This window comes from Babylonia areolata, chromosome 34 (genome assembly GCF_041734735.1).
Source record: "Babylonia areolata isolate BAREFJ2019XMU chromosome 34, ASM4173473v1, whole genome shotgun sequence".
NCBI classification, from domain to species: Eukaryota; Metazoa; Mollusca; class Gastropoda; order Neogastropoda; family Buccinidae; genus Babylonia; species Babylonia areolata.
The window spans coordinates 15599889-15619888 of NC_134909.1; the positions used below are offsets into that span (position 1 = coordinate 15599889).

Genomic DNA, 20000 nt, shown 5'->3' on the forward strand with positions numbered 1-20000 from the left:
ACCATCAAAAATATTGCAAGTGGAAGTGGAAGGCTCTCATACTGAAGAGGTGAATGTTGACAAAGAATACCACAATTCTGACGACGGAAGCTAAAGGTTGGGTCATTCAGACACCCACTGGACATCCGAGGGGTCTGTGTAGAAGAGAAGAGAGGACTGGCCGTACTGAGTGAGTTAATAAACAATAAGTGGAGTGATGGCCTAGAGGTAACGCGTCCGCCTAGGCCTAAAGCGAGAGAATCTGAGCGCGCTGGTTCGAATCACGGCGGGCTCAGCCGCCGATATTTTCTCCCCCTCCACTAGACCTTGAGTGGTGGTCTGGACGCTAGTCATTCGGATGAGACGATAAAACGAGATCCCGTGTGCTAGCATGCACTTAGCGCACGTAAAAGAACCCACGGAAACAAAAAGGGTTGTTCCTGTGAAAATTGTGTAGAAAAATCCACTTCGATTGAACAAACAAATAAAACTGCATGCAGGAAAAAAAAAGAAGAAAAAAAAGGGTGGCGCTGTAGTGTAGCGTCGCGCTCTCCCTGGAGAGAGCAGCCCGAATTTCACACAGAGAAATCTGTTGTGATAAAAAGGAATACAAATACAAAATACAAATACAAAACAAACAAACAAACAAAGAACTGTTCACAAGGGGCCAGTTGCATTGCTCGGACGGAAGAGCCTAGTATGGTCGTAACCCGCTACTAACTGTGTGTAGTATTGAACTGACCAATGGCGTAGTTCGGTCAACGTATTTGCATTTGTATTTCTTTTTCTTCAGAATTTTGCCAGGAACAACCCTTTTGTTGCAGCGGGTTCTTTAACGTGCGCTAAGTGCATGCTGCACACGGGACCTCGGTTTATCGTCTCATCCGAATGACTAGCGCTCAGACCACCACTCAAGGTCTAGTGGAGGGTGGAGAAAATATCGGCGGCTGAGCCGTGATTCGAACCAGAGCGCTCCGATTCTCTCGCTTCCCAGGCGGACGCGCTACCTCCAGTAGTAGGAATTTAGTCACGCACGTGCAACTGTCAAAAAGTTAGAACCAAGCAATGTAGAATTTCTTTCCGTTTTCAAAATGATTGTGTGACTGACTTTCAGTCTAAGGGGTCCTGGGTAGGGGCTGCATGGGGCGAGCGATGAGAATGTTCACCACTCCACGGTAAACTTCCATACACTTAGGAATATTCTTAATTTAACTCTTAAAGCAAACTTCGCCATTCAAAGACCGCCTCATGCAAACTACCATAGGGACCCCCTTGGATTGGAAAGTCAGTCACAAAGTCATTTTGAAACGGAAAGAATAGTTAACTGTATTGTATTGTATTGTATTGTATTACTCTTTTTCGTCACAACAGATTTATCTGTCTGAGTGAGTGAAATTAAGGCTGCTCTCCTCAGGGAAAGCGCGTCGCTACACTGAGAGCGAAATTTTTTTGGGGGGATGGGGGGAGGGGGGGGGGGGGGCAGCTGGCTCCAGGTTTCTCCAGCTTTGGCAGATGTGTTTGACAGCCGAGTAACTAAGTCAAAGCGTTGGACTTTCAATCTGAACACGTCCCCGAGTTCGATTCCCGGTCAGACGGGCGCCATAGCCGAGTGGTTAAAGCGTTGGACTTTCAATCTGAGGGTCCCGGGTTCGAATCACGGTGACGGCGCCTGGTGGGTAAAGGGTGGAGATTTTTCCCATCTCCCAGGTCAACATATGTGCAGACCTGCTTAGTGCCTGAACCCCCTTCCGTGTGTATATGCAAGCAGAAGATCAAATACGCACGTTAAAGATCCTGTAATCCATGTCAGCGTTCGGTGGGTTATGGAAACAAGACCATACCCAGCATGCACACCCCCGAAAACGGAGTATGGCTGCCTACATGGCGGGGTAAAAACGGCCATACACGTAAAAGCCCACTCGTGTGCATACAAGTGAACGCAGAAGAAGAAGAAGAATCCCGGTCAAGGCTCGCGTGGCACCTGGCCTGGTGGGTAAAGGGGGTGGACTTTTTTTTTTTTTTTTTTTTTTTTTTTACCCCACCCCGATCTCCCGGGTCAACAGATGTTCAGCAGACCTGCTTTACTAGTTAGTACCTGAACCCCCTTCGTGTGTACGTACACGCATGCAAACCATTCTGCCACCTTCCTCGATCGTCTGTAAAACTGGGATGGAGTAGACAGTTGATAAGGAAGACTGGGGACAGTTTCAGTTTCAGCTTCAGTAGCTGAAGGAGGCGTCACTGCGTTCGGACAAATCCATATACGCTTCCACCACATCTGCCAAGCAGATGCCTGTCCAGCAGCGCAACCCAACACGCTTAGTCAGGCCTTGAGGAACAGGTTTTCACAATTATTTCCCCCCCTCCCTACTGGAGCCGGAAACACACTCTTGCCTGTCTAAATAGTGGGACGAAACCGGAAACACACTCTTGCCTGTCTAAATAGTGGGACGAAACCAACGTTCCTGCCAGTCAGCAGAAGACAGTACTCACAGGGAGGGAGGAGAAAAAAAAAAAAAAAAAAAGCAAGAACAGAACAACAAACAGGAATCGTCCTGTCCATAAGGAACTCAAAGGGACACCACCCACCGACCACATGGACACAAAAGATCCCGCTGCCATAAAAACGAAAAACCAGATAATGAACTCGACCCACATCCCCACCCCCCTCGCCTCCCTCCGAACCCCCCCACCCCCACCCCCCCCAACCCCCACCCCCCCCTTTTTTTTTTTTTTACGAACGACATCAGCCACGTGAAGGGTCAAAGGGTAATGAAATAGGTCTAGGACCAACAGCACGTGGGAAAAATCATAAAGGTCAGAACCAAACATTACAACAGGTCAGAAGCAGAATTTTTTTTTTAAAGTCAGAACCAAAATATAAAAAGCCAGAACCAGAATTACAAAAAATCAGAACCAGAATTAAGGTCAGAACCAAATTTAGAACAGGTCAGAACCAGAATTTAAAAAATGTCAGAACCAAGATATAAAACGTCAGAACCAGAATTAATCAAACAGGTCAGAACCGGAATTAAAAAGGTAAGAACCAAACTTAGAACAGGTCAGAACCAGAATTAAAAAGGTAAGAACCAAACGTACAACAGGTGAGAACCAAACTTAGAACAGGCCAGAACCACCACAGAATCAAACAAAAAAACAACCGAACTTCTTTACATGACCAAATCCCAACAAAAACAGGAAAAAAAAACAAACACCAACAACTGACCAAACAGGAAGAGAGATACCAGCTACAACCAAAAAGAAAAACTAGAAAAAAAAAAGAAGAGAGAACAACAACAACAAAAAACCCGGGAAAAAAAACAACACCAACGCCAACCTTCATCTTCACCGCCTTGACCTTGACCTTGACTGATCTCCTTGCGTGTTCTGTACCCGCGGAAGCCAGCTTGGATCTTGAGCGCCGCCTTCTCTGTTTCCGGGTCATTCAGGTCAATATCTATTTCTCCCCCCTCCACCTTCTCCTCCTTCTCCTCCTCCCCCTTCTTCTCATCATCTCCCTTTGCCTCGTTCAGGTCCTTACCTTTCACCGCCGGTGGCGCAGCTTCCGGTCCAGATCCTGATGCTGCCGCCTGCTGGAACATGAGAAGAAAAGAAAAAGAAAAAAAAAAAGTCCATGAGAAATCAGTTGATAAGGGTTATAGTAAACATGCGCTTCGATCATTTTTTTTTTTTTTTAAAGATTGCGTTCTGTTGAAAAGTGACAATCATTAAGAAATATTTTACTTGCCAGGATTAGGGGGGGAAAAATATATATATATATATATATATATATATATATATGTGTGTGTGCGTGCGTGCGTGTGTGTGTGTGTGTGTGTGTGTGTGTGTGTGTGTGTGTGTGTGTGCTGTACATTTTGCATAATACATTCAAACAGAATATACAATGGCATTGTAATCATCAAGCAAAAAGTGCTAGTAATCAAAATGCTTTCTGCAAATCAGTGAAATTCATAAATAGTTTTCTTTTATAACAGCAACAAAACAACGGAAGTGATACATACATACATACTATAAGTAAACTGATCTGCATACATGATGTGTGTGTGTGTGTGTGTGTGTGTGTGTGTGTGTGTGTGTGTGTGTGTGTAATCACATCATCTACATACTGATTACCACAATAAAGACATTAAACTGTAGTGATTCAATAAATTTGTCTGCTGTTAAATGATACTAAATATTGCACGGTTACAATAAGTGTAAGCAGAGAACATAACTTACCAACACTCCTTAAACGGAGAAACTTTAACGTCATAACATATAACAAACAGTAGCCAACAAAGTGGCTATTTTTAACACGTAACAGCATATGATTATCAAACTTTAAGTTCTTCTTCATTATTTATAGTTATCTCTTCGTTTTTTTTTCTTCTTTGAATGTATCCAGCGAATAAAAAACTCGTGACTTCTGTTGTGCAATCTGAAATGCCCTTGGAATATGAGAAAAAAAAAGAAAATAAATGTCTAAATAGTTGTGGGTTTGTAAACATTGGCTTGTTTTTTTTTTTTTTAAAGATTGTGCTTTCTGTCTGAAAAATTGAACATTATTAATAAATATTTACTTCAGCACTTAGAAATATAAAATACAATATAAAATATCAATTTGTTGTGTGATTCATAAATAGTTTTCTTTTAAAACAGCAACAAAACAACAGAAGTGATACATACATACATACATACTATAAGTAAACTGATCTGCATACATGATGTGTGTGTGTGTGTGTGTGTGTGTGTGTGTGTGTGTGTGTGTGTGTGTGTGTGTGTGTGTGTGTGTGTGTGTGTGTGTAATCACATCATCTACATACTGATTCACCACAATAAACAATTACATTAAACTATGTAGTGATTCAATATCAAAATTTGTCTGTCTGTTAAATGATACTAAATATCTGCAACGGTTACAATAAGTGATCAACAAGCAGACGCAACATCAACCTTACCAACAACAATTCCCTTAAGCCATATCATATAAAAATACGTCTTTACTAGCTGTCAATAACAAGAGTTTCCTTTTTTTTGCCAATAAAGAAAAAAAAAGAGAGAAACAAACGATAGAATTTCAAAATACCAGAAAGTGCAAAGCATGAAAACATTCTTTCAAATGTGAAAAAAAACACACACACAAAGAAAACAAAGAAAGATCAAACGGAACGGAAAAAACAACAACAAACAAAGAAAACAAAGAAAGATCAAACGGAACGAAAAAAACAACAACAAAGAAAACAAAGAAAGATCAAACGGAACGAAAGAAAAAAAACAACAAAGAAAACAAAGAAAGATCAAACGGAACGGGAAAAACCAACAACAAACAAAGAAAACAAAGAAAGATCAAACGGAACGGGGAAAAACAACAACAAAGAAAACAAAGAAAGATCAAACGGAACGGGAAAAACCAACAACAAACAAAGAAAACAAAGAAAGATCAAACGGAACGGGAAAAACCCAACAAACAAAGAAAACAAAGAAAGATCAAACGGAACGGGAAAAACAACAACAAACAAAGAAAACAAAGAAAGATCAAACGGAACGGAAAACAACAACAACAAAGAAAACAAAGAAAGATCAAACGGAACGGGGGAAAACAACAACAAACAAACAAAGAAAACAAAGAAAGATCAAACGGAACGGAAAAAACAACAACAAAGAAAACAAAGAAAGATCAAACAGAACGAGAAAAAACAACAACAACAAAGAAAACAAAGAAAGATCAAACGGAACGAAAAAACAACAACAAAGAAAACAAAGAAAGATCAAACGGAACGGGGGGGAAAAAAACAAACAAACAAAGAAAACAAAGAAAGATCAAACGGAACGGGAAAAAACAACAACAAACAAAGAAAACAAAGAAAGATCAAACGGAACGGGGGAAAAAAAACACAACAAACAAAGAAAACAAAGAAAGATCAAACGGAACAAATAATTATCTATTTGCACCATTGTTCCATGATAACAATGACACAGTTTAGCTATCAGATGGATTCGGTTTTACAATTATTAGAAAACCTTCACCATAATTATGTCAGCTTGGTAGCAATGGGGCTGTTGTAGTTGTCTGGCGTCTCCTGTGAACCATGTCATCTGACTTGTCAAAGGTGTGCGGCCAGTTGGGAACCAACGTGCCACAATATAAGCGAAAATTATTGTTGCTTGTTGTTATTGTTATTTATTTTATTTTATTTTTATTTATTATTCGTATTCTTATTCTTATTATTTTTTTTTTTTCTTTCTTTTTTGTTGTTGTTGTTGGTGGTCCTCTGTGAAAATGCCCATGCTAACTATTACCATGCTTGTATAATGTGTAGTTACTGGTCACAGGAAAATTGTCATGGTGAAGAAGTTGAAGAAAAAAAAATAAATTATAACCTTCATTGCAATGGGAAAACAAAGAAGAAGAAAAAGAATAGGAAAGGAAAAGGAAAAGAAAAGAAAAGAAAAGAAAAAAAGAAAGAAATAACAAACAGAAAGGCTCTTAAAAGCATAATAATTATTACATATCCAATTTATCATTATGATGAGAAAGAGAGAGACTGCACATCTATTTTATTGGAAAGGAACCCGTTTGCCCAGAGAGTCCATCACCACTACCAACACAGCTAGGATTGTACATCTCCCTCCCTCCCTCCCTCTCTTTCTCTCACCGGCACACCACATCCCACACCCCAGCCAACACACACACACACACACACACACACACACGCGTATGCATTATTTGTAATTACTATTTTCTTTTGCTTTGGTTTAATTGACTTTAAATTTGATTCTGATTCTCTCTCTCTCTCTCTCTCTCTCTCTCTGTCTCTCTCTCTTTCACACACGCACACACACACACACACATGCACACGCACACCTCACACACACACACACACACACACGCACGCACGCACGCACGCACGCACGCACACTCTCTCTCTCTCTTCACACACACACAAATACATCCTCACGGTTTCAGACTACCCCAGACCAACCCCCTCTCTCTTCCTCCCTCCTCCCTCCCTCCCTCCCTCCCTTCCTTCCTTCCTCCAATTCCTGCTCCACTCGCCTTTTGAGACTGGCGCGTTTTAAAACCTTTGAAACTGGCCTGAATCTTAACCGCGGCCTTTTCTACTTCCGGGTCGTTGAGGTCGATGTCAATCTCTTCTTCCTCCTCTTCCTCTTCTCCTCCTTCTCCTCCTTCTTTTCCTTCAGCTTCGGCAGTAGTATCGGCCGTAGTGGTGGTTTCAGCGGTGGCGGCAGCCGCTTTGCTTTCTGCTGCAGCGGTGGACTCTGACCCTCGGTCATCGGAGGTCTTTTCTGTGCTCTGTGCCTGTGGGTGTGGGGGGTGGGGGTGGGGGGGGGGGGGGGAGAGAGTAGGCAGGGAGGTGGGTGGGGGGGGAAGTAATGGGTGGGGGGTCGGGGGGGTAGGAGACAGCGAAAGAAAAAGTCCATAGAGAGACGGGGGAGGGGTGTGGGGGGGAGTGGAGGGAGAGAATAGAGAGAGAGAGAGAGAGGTGGAGGGAGAGAGTAGAGAGGAGAGAGAGAGAAAGTGGGGTAGTGTAAGGAGAGAGAGAGAGAGAGAGAGAGAGCGAAGGGGGGGAGAAGAGAGGAGAGAAAGAGAGGGTGTGAGAGAAGAGAGAGAGGGAGGGGGAGAGAGAGAGAGGAAAGAAAGAGTAGGGAGGAAAGAGAGAGGAGAGAGAGAGATAGGGGGTGGAGAGCAGAGAGAGTGAGGGAGGGGAGAGAGAGAGAGAGAGTAGGGAGAGATGAGATAGAGGGGGGGTAGAGAGGGAGGAGAGGGGAGAGAGAGAGGAGAGAGAGAGAGAGGAGAGGGGAGAGAGAGAGGAGAGAGAGAGGGGAGAGAGAGAGGAGAGAGACAGGGGAGAGAGAGAGAGAAGAGAGGGGAGAAAGAGGGGAGAGAGAGGGGGAGTAGAGAGCGAGCAGAGAGAGGTTGAAAGTAGAAAGAGGAGAGAGAGAGGGGGGAAGTAGATAGAGAGAGATGAGAAAGAGGGAGGGGGAAGAGGCCGGGAAGAGAGATGAGAGAGAGAGAGAGAGTTGGAAGAGTATCGGAAAGAGAGGGGAGAGAGAAAAAAAAAAAAAAAGAAAGAGAAGGAATACAGTGATGATGACAGACAACAGAGCAACAGACACAGACACAGAGAGGGGCACCAAGGGGTAGGAATAAACAGACAAAAAAAAAAGCCACACATTTTTCACATCACGGCAATTCACAGCAAAAAGAGTTGATAAGAAAAAGTCTGTTCACACAGCGAAAAAAGCACTGTTCAAAGCAAAACACCACTACACTCACTCCAAAAATTGTCAATGCCAATTAAAAAAAAAAAAAAAATAGAGAAGAATAACAATAATAGTATACAAAAAAAAGAAAAAAGAAAGAAAAAAAAATGAACAGTTATAATCTTCAAGCACTGTTAAAGCAATTAGCTGTTATTAATAAAGCTTTTTACTTTTCCCTTCTATACCATTTTCCCCACACATACACAAAGCAGTTCTATTCATTCTTGCATGCAGCTTTAAATTCATTCATGTTCACCACGTCGTTTAATACTATACTCTACAATTATGAAAATAACTTCTTCTTTTTTTCTTTTTTTTTTTTAATAAAACTGCTTTTCTGGTCAGAAAATGCTGATGAATTCATCAGGCATGATTAACATTATACACTCTTACTCCTCTTGACTAAAACATTCAGTAATGGAATTCCCATAATCTTAACAGTCTAATAAACTAATGATTTAATTGTTACAAGTAATAAACAAAATATACAAAACAAAGAAATGAATTAATGAATACATTAAAGAAAAAGAAAGAAAGAAGAATCTAAAGTTGCCAACTGTGACTCTGTAATCCAAGTAAATGTGAACGCTTCTACATTACAGGACGTATTTGTTATTAAAAAAAAAAAAAATTAAAAGAAGTCAAATTTCAAATCATATAATGATATATTTCCTTTTTTTTCAAGGGCCATGAACTCATTAGAATGAAAGGTTATGAAGACCTCAAGCTGGAAATTCTCTGGTATTAAAGGCATATAACAAAAGATACATATATAATTTTCCGTGATTCTGAAGCTCAGGAATCTTAACACAATCATCCATCATCAACAGAAAAATGATTTCTCCGGAAATTCTGTCAGTGTGTTTTGTTCCTGTACAGATGAATAATTTATAATTTATTCTCTCTCTCTCTCTCTCTCTCTCTCTCTCTCTCTCTCTCTCTCTCTCTCTTGTGCACACACACACACAAACACACACACACACACACACACACACACACACACACAGAGCTTAGTATACAAAAACAAGAGAAGACAGAAGACTGCTGTTCCAGCAAGGAAAAATAACTCTCAGGGGAACTGCTAAATTGTTTCCCTTCCATTTCCGAACATTGTCTGTCATTTTGCTATCCAAGCATGCTTGCTTTCTTCTTCTTTTTCTTCTTTTTTTTCATAGACAATTACATGAAACTGGTTGTTGTTTTTTTTTAACCCTTTCATCACCAGTCAATTTAGAGTGCAAATTCCCTTGTGCTATAAACACAGAAAAGATTGTGTCTAAGAATAGCTGGGGATTCTTCTGGCGATGTGTGGAAAATACGGCCTGACCTACCAATAACCATTAAGAGCAAGCAGCAGGTTCATGGATAGCAGACCCATGATCTGGTCACCCTTCAGTGACATGGGTCCTCTGTCTAGCTTGTGCATGGATGCGAGTTTGGCGGTGAAAGGGTTAAAACTACACCTTAAAAAGAATCAGAAATAATCAGTATAAAGGAGGGAGAAAACTACACAAAAGCAGAAGGAAAATGAGCAGGTTACGATATAAACAAAAAGAACAAAAAAAGAACAACCAAACAACCCCATACGTTACAACCAAAAAAAAAAAAAAAAAAGCAAACTACATATCCCCAGCCTCTCTCGCTACATCGTGTTGTAGTATCCGTCCCCGTGAATCCAAAATCCACAAACCTTCCTCTGCCGTATCTCCTGCCTGGCCAAGTGACCTCTGAACCCTGACTGAATTGTTACGGCGGCTTTTGACACTTCCGGGTCATTAAGGTCAATATCCACAGCCTCTTTCTGGGATGCTGCCACTTCTTCAGCTTGGGGTTCAGCGGCGGCCGGTTCTGTGGACGCCTATAATAGTGGCAGCAAGCAACAGTTGGGAGCGATATAGACCCTTGTTCGCTTGTCAGGACTGTCACATCATCAGAGACAGAGGAGGGCGGGGTGGTAAGGGTAGTAGTGGCAGAAAGCTGCGGGTTGGGAGTGATATAACTTTGTCTTATCAATTGCAGTTCGCTTGTCAGGACTTATAATTACATCACCAGAGACTGAGGGAGGTTATTACGCCTGTAATGGCAGCGAGCAACTGTTGGGAGGAGATAACTTTTATCTAATCATGTTCGAGCAACTGTTGGGAGGAGATAACTTTTATCTAATCATGTTCGGTTGTCCCGGGACTGTTACATCATCAGAGACAGAGCAGAGTGGTGATAAGGGTTGTAGTGGCCACAAACAACAGTTGGGATGTGATATAACCTTTATCTCAAGTTCAGTTATCAGGACTGTTACATCATCTGGCAGCCAGCAACAGTTGGGAGCGATATATAACTATTTTCTGCACCATATGAGTGCAATGGCTTACACATATGGGTACTTGCAATACTCTCTCTCTTCCACCGAGTCTTGTATAACAAAGGGAAAAACTTCGCGATAGGCTGCCCGCGAGCGAGTACCGCCGCCCACGCAGTGCTGTAGGTCAAGTGACCAACGTCCAGCCTACGCCGTCAAGAGACCAACGTCCAGCCTACGTCGTCAAGTGAACAACGTCCAGCCTACGTCGTTAAGTGACCAACGTCCAGCCTACGTCGTCAAGTGACCAACGTCCAGCCTACGCCGTCAAGTGAACAACGTCCAGCCTACGTCGTCAAGTGAACAACGTCCAGCCTACGCCGTCAAGTGAACAACGTCCAGCCTACGTCGTCAAGTGAACAACGTCCAGCCTACGTCGTTAAGTGACCAACGTCCAGCCTACGTCGTCAAGAGACCAACGTCCAGCCTACGTCGTCAAGTGACCAACGTCCAGCCTACGCCGTCAAGTGAACACCCAACGTCCAGCCTACGTCGTCAAGTGAACAACGTCCAGCCTACGTCGTCAAGAGACCAACGTCCAGCCTACGTCGTTGCTATGTCTTATCAAGTGAAATTCGCTTGTCAGGAATGTTACATCATCGGAGACAGAGGAGGGGAGAGGGAGGGGCGGGGACAGTCGAAAGAATGGTGTCATAAGTCAGCAGTGGGTTTGCGAGAACGTGGAGGGGGGGGGGGTCGAGGGGGGGGGGGGAGATAATTATAGTGGGAGATTGGTGATAAATGAGGAGATTGGGAGAAACTGGGGAGAGACAGTGAGAAAACTAGCGATAATCGAGATGGCAGCTGGAAGAAACTGGGGTATCAAGAAGGAGATTCGTGATAATTAGGCTGGTGGTGGAAAGAAACTGAGAAGTTGGTGGGAGACTGGTACTGATAAATAAGTAGGGTGTGGTGGTGGAAGAAATCAGGGAGATAGAGGGAGATCAGTGATGAATATGTAGGGTGTGGTGGTGGGAGAAATCAGGGAGATAGTGGGAGATCAGTGATGAATATGTAGGGTGTGGTGGTGGGAGAAATCAGGGAGATAGTGGGAGATCAGTGATGAATAAGAAGGGTGTGATGAGGGACAGAAATCAGGGAGATAGTGGGAGATCAGTGATGAATAAGAAGGGTGTGATGAGGGACAGAAATCAGGGAGATAGTGGGAGATCAGTGATGAATAAGAAGGGTGTGATGAGGGACAGAAATCAGGGAGATAGTGGGAGATCAGTGATGAATAAGAAGGGTGTGATGAGGGACAGAAATCAGGGAGATAGAGGGAGATCAGTGATGAATAAGTAGGGTGTGGTGGTGGGGACAGAAATCAGGGAAATAGAGGGAGATCAGTGATGAATAAGTAGGGTGTGGTGGGGACAGAAATCAGGGAGATAGAGGGAGATCAGTGATGAATAAGTAGGGTATGGTGGGGACAGAAATCAGGGAGGTAGTGGGAGATCAGTGATGAATAAGTTGGGGTAGGGAGAAAATGGAGGAGGTAGTGGAAGAAGATTGGTGATAATTAAGATGGCGGCAGGAAGAAACTGGGCAGACTGTGATATATCGGTGATAAATAAAAAGAGGTCTCTCGAGAAATCGAGAAGATAGTGTACAATCGCTGATACAAAGGGAGTTGTGTGTGTGTGGGGGGGGGGGGGAGGGGGGGGAGGGGGGGTAATATGGGAATAGATAGGGTTGTAAGAACTTTGGGAAGGCAGTGGGAGGTTGGTGATAATTAGGATGTCAGCTGAAAACATTTGGGAGAGTGGTGAACAAGTAGAGGGTTGGGAGAAAACCAGAAGATAGTGGGGGGACTGGTGACAAATAAAGTAGTGGGGGGTGGGAGAAACTGGGGACTGGTAACTGATGAATAAGTAGGGTGGTGGTGGGATAAATTGGGGAGATAGAGGGAGACTGGTAACTCTACTAAGCGCGTTGGGTTACGCTGCTTGGCAGATGTGGTGTAGCGTATATGGTTTTGTCCGAACGCAGTGACGCCTCCTTGAGCTACTGAAACTGAAACTGAAAACTGACAGACAAGTACGGGTTTGGGAAGAAATTCAGGAGACAGTGGGAGAATGGTGACAAATGAGTAGGAAATTTGGGAGAAACTGGGGAGATTAGTCACTGATAAATAAGTAGGGTGGTGGTGGTTAGAAAAATTGGGGAGATTAGTCACTGATAAATAAGTAGGGTGGTGGTGGTTAGAGAAATTGGGGAGATAGTGGGAGACTGGTAACTAATAAATAAATAAATAGGGTGGTGGTGAGAGACATTGGGGAGATAGATAACTGACAAATAAAGTAAGATGGGAGAAATTGGGGAGACAGTGGGAGACTGGTGACAATTAGGGTGGTGGTTGAATGAAATTGGGGAGATAGTGGGAAGAGAGAGAGAAAGAGTTAAGAGATCAAGATTCGCCTAGTTGTCTCCAGAATTTATGGATTTTTTTCTTTCAGAAATAATGCTTCAGACAGAACAATAAACATTTTTTTAAAAAGATAGTGGAAGAAAACAAATGCCTGTGAATGAAATAATCTAGAAACGTGTTCCGTCGATCTAATATTCTTTTAAATGAAATAATCTAGAAACGTATTCCGTCGCTCTGATAAATGAAATAATATAGAAAAGCTATTCCGTCGATCTAATATTCTTTTAAATACAAATTTGTTATATCAAATTTTTTTCTTTTTTTTAAAGGAAAAAAAGAGTGGGAAGACGGATTTAAACTTAAAAGCGAGTGGGAGGCAATTTGAATTGTCTATTTTTGGAAAGACAGCCGTTGGTTATGACTGGAGTTTTGTCCCTTGTGGACATTCCCTCAGTTGTTCCCCCTATGGAAAGTGATTGAGCCATCCCCATAATGGTGCATGAATCGACTGAGCGCCATAGATGGATGAATAAAGGACCAAGTCCTCATAATCATCCTTTTTGAAATGTTTCAATATTCGTCCATACACAGACACATAAATGACCAAGTCCTCATAATCATCCTTTTGAAATGTTTCAATATTCGTCCATACACAGACACATAAATGACCAAGTCCTCATTGCATCCTTCTAAATGCTTCAATATTCGGCTATATATTCATACCCACGCACTCACACATACGACGTCACATGCGAATGTCTTTCTTCTACGTCTTAGACTTCTGTGCATTTCTGGAGAAGCGACGGTTTCCACACGTCTTCTATTAACTGAAAAGACTTTTTGTACCACTACTTCATTTCAGCCACACCCTAAATGTTTTTTTAAATTTCTATGTGTCTACATGCCTTTTAATTCCTACGCAATCACAGTTATCACGCTATATCATACTAATCCACTACACACATCAGTAGCCACTATGCTATCTCTACTGGGACACAGCTTCTAAATCATCCACTGAAATAGACCGTTTGTCTGTACTAAATAAAGAATCAATAAATGAATACGGTTTTCCGCTTGAAACGTGAATCACATATTCTAAAGACTTATAACCATCAACACATGAATGTAATAGTGAATTAAAGTAAGCCAACTGCAAAACTGTTTTACTTTTTTTTTTCCAAATCAAAGGAGTACTTTTCTTCATCAAGAAGGAGAGAAAGGAAAAAGACATTCTTCAGACAGACTGTGTGAATGCATAAATTTAAATAAGCAACGCTTTAACAAACAGTAAATGAATCGTTAAAAAAAACCGGTGTAACCTATCAAATTACCGACCGACTGCATACATCAACAATGCTTAAGTCAATCCAATCAATCAATCAAAACACTATAACAGATTTTATGTTCAAATTATATCGATTAAGAAAATGATTTCGCTGACAGAACAAATGCATCAAGTAACACATTAATAAATTGCTGTTGTTTTGAATTCAACCAAGTAATTTCACCTTCAAATTACATCGATACGAAAATAATTCGTTGACAGAACAAAGGTACCAAGTAACACACTAATGCATTGCTTTTGTTTTAAAATTCAGTCAAGCAATTTTACCTTCAAATTATTATCGATAAGAAAATAATTCGTTGACAGAACAAAGGCACCAAATAACACATTAATGCACTGCTGTTGTTTTGAATTCAACCAAGTAATTTTACCTTCAAATTACATCAATTAAAAAAAAAACCCACCCAAATTCGCTGATATGAACAAAGGCACCAATTAACACATTGATTAATGTCACGCAGTTGCTTTAAATTCAACAAAGTCATAAACCACTGATCAAAGAGACTGAATCAAAACATCAAGAAAGATCAAAACCCGAACAAAGTTGATATATGAATGAATGAACGAATGGGTGCAACAAGAAAAGAAAAGAAGAAAAAAGAGACAGAGACAAAGACAGAGAGAGACAGACAGAGAGACACAACAAACAATAAAAAAAACCCAACAAATCACATCCAAAAAAGAAAGAAAGAAAAAAAGAAAAACCACTTGTGAACACTAGTTAACACACACACACACTAGAACACACACACACACACACACACACACACACTAGAACACACACACACAGAGTCACAACACACGAACACACTAGAAAACACACACACACACACGGCAAACATCACACGATCTATTTTTCAAAAAATCATAGCAAAAAAAAAAAAAAAGCAGTGCACTAGAACAAAAAAAAAATCACACACACACACACACACACACACACAAAAGGAAAACACACCAAAAAAAACAAACAAACAACCCACCCCCTCCCAAACCCCCCCAACCCCCACCCACACATAAGAAACTTTTTTTTCTTCTTCAAAAATCCAGTGCTAAAGGCAAGGAGACCACCACCACCCCCTCATCCGACCCCTCCCCCCCTCCCCGATCCCCTCCACAAAACAAAAAAATAAAAAAATAAAAAAATAAATAAAAAACACACACGACAACACATTATTACCTTCTTGGTCTGGATCTCTTTGCGAGCTTTAAATCCCTTGAACTGGGCCTGAATCTTCACCGCCGCGTCCTCCACCGCTGGGTCGTTCAGATCGATATCGATCTCCTCCTCCTCCTCGCCCTCGCCCTCGCCCTCCGTCTTGGCAGACCCGGGCTCCCTGGGAACACGTCCGTCATCCTCCGTTTCAGGTTTCAGGTTTTCAGTTTTTCAGGGTTTGAGGTTTTGAGGTTTTCTCAATAATGAAAAGAAGGAGGCATCACTGCTTTCTGGACAAATCCATAATTATACGCACGCTCCATAATGATGATGATTAATAATAATAATAATAATAATAATAATAATAATAATGGTATTTATTTTGCGCTGAATCTTGTGCAGAGACAGAGAGGGGGGCGGGGGAGGGGTGGGGGGGGGGGGGGGTGGCGGGGTGGCGCTGTAGTGTAGCGACGCGCCGGCTCTCCCTAGGGAGAGCAGCCCGAATTTCACACAGAGAAATCTGTTGTGATAAAAAGAAATACAAATACAAATACAGTTGTTGTTGTTTTTTGTTGTTGTTGTTGTTTTGTGTGTGTGTTTTTTTCCCCCCCAGAAGGCAACACATTTCTTGCCGTGAGTTCTTTTTCAGTGTCCCAAGACTCGGGTTATCGTCTCCATCCGAATAACCAGCATAGACGCTCAGTCTGATTTTCCGCGGAGAGAGCGGGAATCGAACCAACACCCCTGAGACCCTCACGGACTCTGTACTGGCAGATAAACGTCTTGACCACTCTGCCACTTTCCTCCCCCCCCCCCACCACACACACACACCCTCCTGTGACACGTCAGCAATGGGTGTTGTTGTGGACGTTATCAGTCCTTCACACCAGTGCTACCCCAAGAAGTGCTTCACTGATTACTCAACCCGACGGGCGCCATAGCCGAATGGTTAAAGCGTTGGACTTTCGATCTGAGGGTCCCCGGGGTTCGAATCACGGTGACGGCGCCTGGTGGGTGAAGGGTGGAGATTTTTTACGATCTCCCAGGTCAACATATGTGCAGACCTGCTAGTGCCTGTACCCCCTTCGTGTGTATACGCAAGCATAAGATCAAATACGCACGTTAAAGATCCTGTAATCCATGTCAGCGTTCGGTAGGTTATGGAAACAAGAACATACCCAGCATGCACACCCCCGAAAGCGGAGTATGGCTGCCTATATGGCGGGGTAAAAACGGTCATACACGTAAAAAGCCCACTCGCGTATATACGAGTGAACGTGGGAGTTGAAGCCCACGAACGCAAAAGAAGAAGATTACTCAACCTGTCTTATTCTTCTGCGTTCACTCGTATGCACACGAGTGGGCTTTTACGTGTATGACCGTTTTTACCCCGCCATGTAGGCAGCCATACTCCGTTTTCGGGGGTGTGCATGCTGGGTATGTTCTTGTTTCCATAACCCACCGAACGCTGACATGGATTACAGGATCTTTAACGTGCGTATCTGATCTTCTGCTTGCATATACACACGAAGGGGGTTCAGGCACTAGCAGGTCTGCACATATGTTGGCCTGGGAGATCGTAAAAATCTCCACCTTTTACCCACCAGGTGCCGTCACCGTGATTCGAACCCGGGACCCTCAGATTGACAGTCCAACGCTTTAACCACTCGGCTATTGCGCCCGTCCGCTGTCAGTGAAGTTCAGTTCGCAGAGCTTCCCTTATCTGTTCCTGGTGGGTCTCTGTGGGGACCCACACCATTTTGCAGAGGGGGAATGGGAGTGGGGAAGCGGGGGGGGGGGGGGGGGGGGGGGGGTGTATCATTACCATGATATCTATTTGTATTGTATTTGTATTTCAACAGATAAAAAGAAATACAAATACAAAATACAAACACGACAAGACCACAACTACAACACGACACCACACAACACAATCACAAATTACAACCACAGCACACCACCAACACCAGCAGAACCATCAACCACAACCCACCACACCACATCCACCAACCCCCCCACACCCACCCACCAACCCCACCCCCACACCCCCACACACACACGCCCTGCCAAAGTGACGACTTCCGTTTCTTGATCTCCTGACGGTCGATGCATCCCCATGAAAGCCTGCCTGCTTCTTGACGGACGGCACCAACCACGACACCACACGGCACAACCCTACAAACCCCACAACAACACACCAACCCCCTCCCCCAACTCCCTACCCCAACCTTCCACTCCCACCCCCCCACATCTCCCCCCCCCCCCGCCCGCCTCCACACACACACACCCACACCCACGATTTCACTTTTTTTCATCTCCCGACGGTCGATGTATCCCACAAAAGCTTGCCTGTATCTTGACGGCGCCAACCACGACACCTCACGGCACAACCCTACAACCCCCTCCCTCAACCTCCCACTCTTGTCTCCCTCCACCACCCCCACACACATCCACCCAACACCTCCCCTCCACTCACGATTTCACTTTTCTTGATCTCCTGACGGTCGATGTATCCCCTGAAAGCTTGCCTGTATCTTGACGGCGCCAACCACGACACCACACGGCACAACCCTGACGGTCGACCAACCCCCATCCCCCTCATCCTACCTCCCACTCCCACCCCCACATCTCCCACACACCCACACTCACGATTTCACTTTTCTTGATCTCCCGACGGTCGATGTATCCCCTAAAAGCCTGCCTGTATCTTGACGGCGCCAACAACGACACCACACGGCACAACCCTACAACAACACACCAACCCCCCAAACCTCTCCTCCTACCCCAACCTTCCACCTACACCCCCACAACACACACACACACACACACACACACACTCACGATTTCACTTTTCTTGATCTCCCGACGGTCGATGTATCCCCTAAAAGCCTGCCTGTATCTTGACGGCGCCAACAACGACACCACACGGCACAACCCTACAACAACACACCAACCCCCCAAACCTCTTCCCCTACTCCCTCTACCCCAACCTTCCACCCACACCCCCACAACACACACACACACTCACGACTTCCTTTTCTTGATCTCCTGACGGTCGATGTAGCCACGGAAGCCCGCCTGGATCTTGACAGCGGCGTCCTCCTCCCGCATGGTGTCCACCGTCTGCTTGGCCGAGTGCTGGCGGTACTGGGTCTGGATCTGGACCGCCGCCTTCTGCTGCTGGGGGTCTGAGGGGTCCACCCCGCCCTTCTGTGGGTGGTAGAGATGGTGATGGTGAGGAGGAGGAGGATTGTGGTGGTGGTGGTGGTGTTGGTGGTGGTGGTGTTGGTGATGGTGGTGGTGGTGATGATGGTGGTGGTGATGATGGTGGTGGTAGCGATGAAGGTGGTGGTGATGGTGGTGGTGGTTATGGTGATGATGATGATGGTGGTGGTGATGGTGATGGTGGTAGTGGTGTGGTGATGGTGGTGGTGGTGGTGGTGATGAAGGTGATGGTTGTGATGGTGGTGGTGGTGGTGGTGATGGTGATGGTGATGATGGTGGTGATGATGGTGATGGGGGTGGTGGTGGTAATGATGATGGGGATGATAGTGGTAGTGGTGATGATGGTGCTGGTGATGGTGGTGGTGGTGGTAATGATGATGGTGATGATAGTGGTGGTGGTGATGATGATGATTATGGTGGTGGTGGTAGATGATGGTGATGATAGTTGTGGTGGTGGTGATGATGATGATGGTGGTGATGATGGTGATGGTGGTGGTGGTGGTGATGATGATGATTATGGTGGTGGTGGTAGATGATGGTGATGATGATGATTATGGTGGTGGTGGTAGATGATGATGATGGTGATGGTGATGATGAGGAGGAGGAGGAGGAAGAGAAGGACAAGGAGAAGGAGGATGTTGATGATAATGATGATGCTCAGAGTGAAGAAGAGGAGGAGGAGGGGGAAGAAGAAGAACAAGAACAACAGATGAAAACAAAGTACAAGAAGAAGAAGAAGAACAACAACAACAACAACAACAGCATACAAGACGACGATGACGAAGAAGAAGAATAAGAAGAAGAACAACAACAACAACAGCATACAAGACGACGATGACGAAGAAGAAGAATAAGAAGAAGAACAACAACAACAACAGCATACAAGACGACGACGACGAAGAAGAAGAAGAACAACAACAACAACATACAAGACGACGACGACGAAGAAGAAGAAGAAGAAGAACAACAACAACAACATACAAGACGACGACGACGAAGAAGAAGAAGAACAACAACAACAACATACAAGACGACGACGACGAAGAAGAAGAAGAAGAACAACAACAACAACAACATACAAGACGACGACGACGAAGAAGAAGAAGAACAACAACAACAACATACAAGACGACGACGACGAAGAAGAAGAAGAAGAACAACAACAACAACAACATACAAGACGACGACGACGAAGAAGAAGAACAACAACAACAACAACAAGACGACGACGACGAAGAGGAAGAAGAACAACAACAACAACAAGACGACGACGACGAAGAGGAAGAAG

General features: G+C 43.8%; 1 protein-coding gene across 7 annotated transcripts in view; it reads right to left on the reverse strand.

Annotated features, from left to right (window-relative positions):
* LOC143277528 (uncharacterized) overlaps positions 1-20000 on the reverse strand; it is a 90646-nt gene that overhangs the window by 2110 nt on the left and 68536 nt on the right. The window contains exons 3-7 of one of the 7 annotated variants that reach the window (XM_076582399.1): positions 18516-18697; positions 15512-15668; positions 9956-10123; positions 7037-7300; positions 3521-3569 (exon numbers count right to left, since the gene is read on the reverse strand). In XM_076582399.1, the coding sequence (XP_076438514.1) occupies positions 3521-3569; positions 7037-7300; positions 9956-10123; positions 15512-15668; positions 18516-18697 (820 nt within the window). Of the gene's footprint in view, positions 1-3520; positions 3573-7036; positions 7301-9955; positions 10124-15511; positions 15669-18515; positions 18698-20000 lie in introns of all 7 variants that reach the window. The other 6 variants (XM_076582398.1, XM_076582400.1, XM_076582403.1 and 3 more) reach the window with 6 other exon arrangements.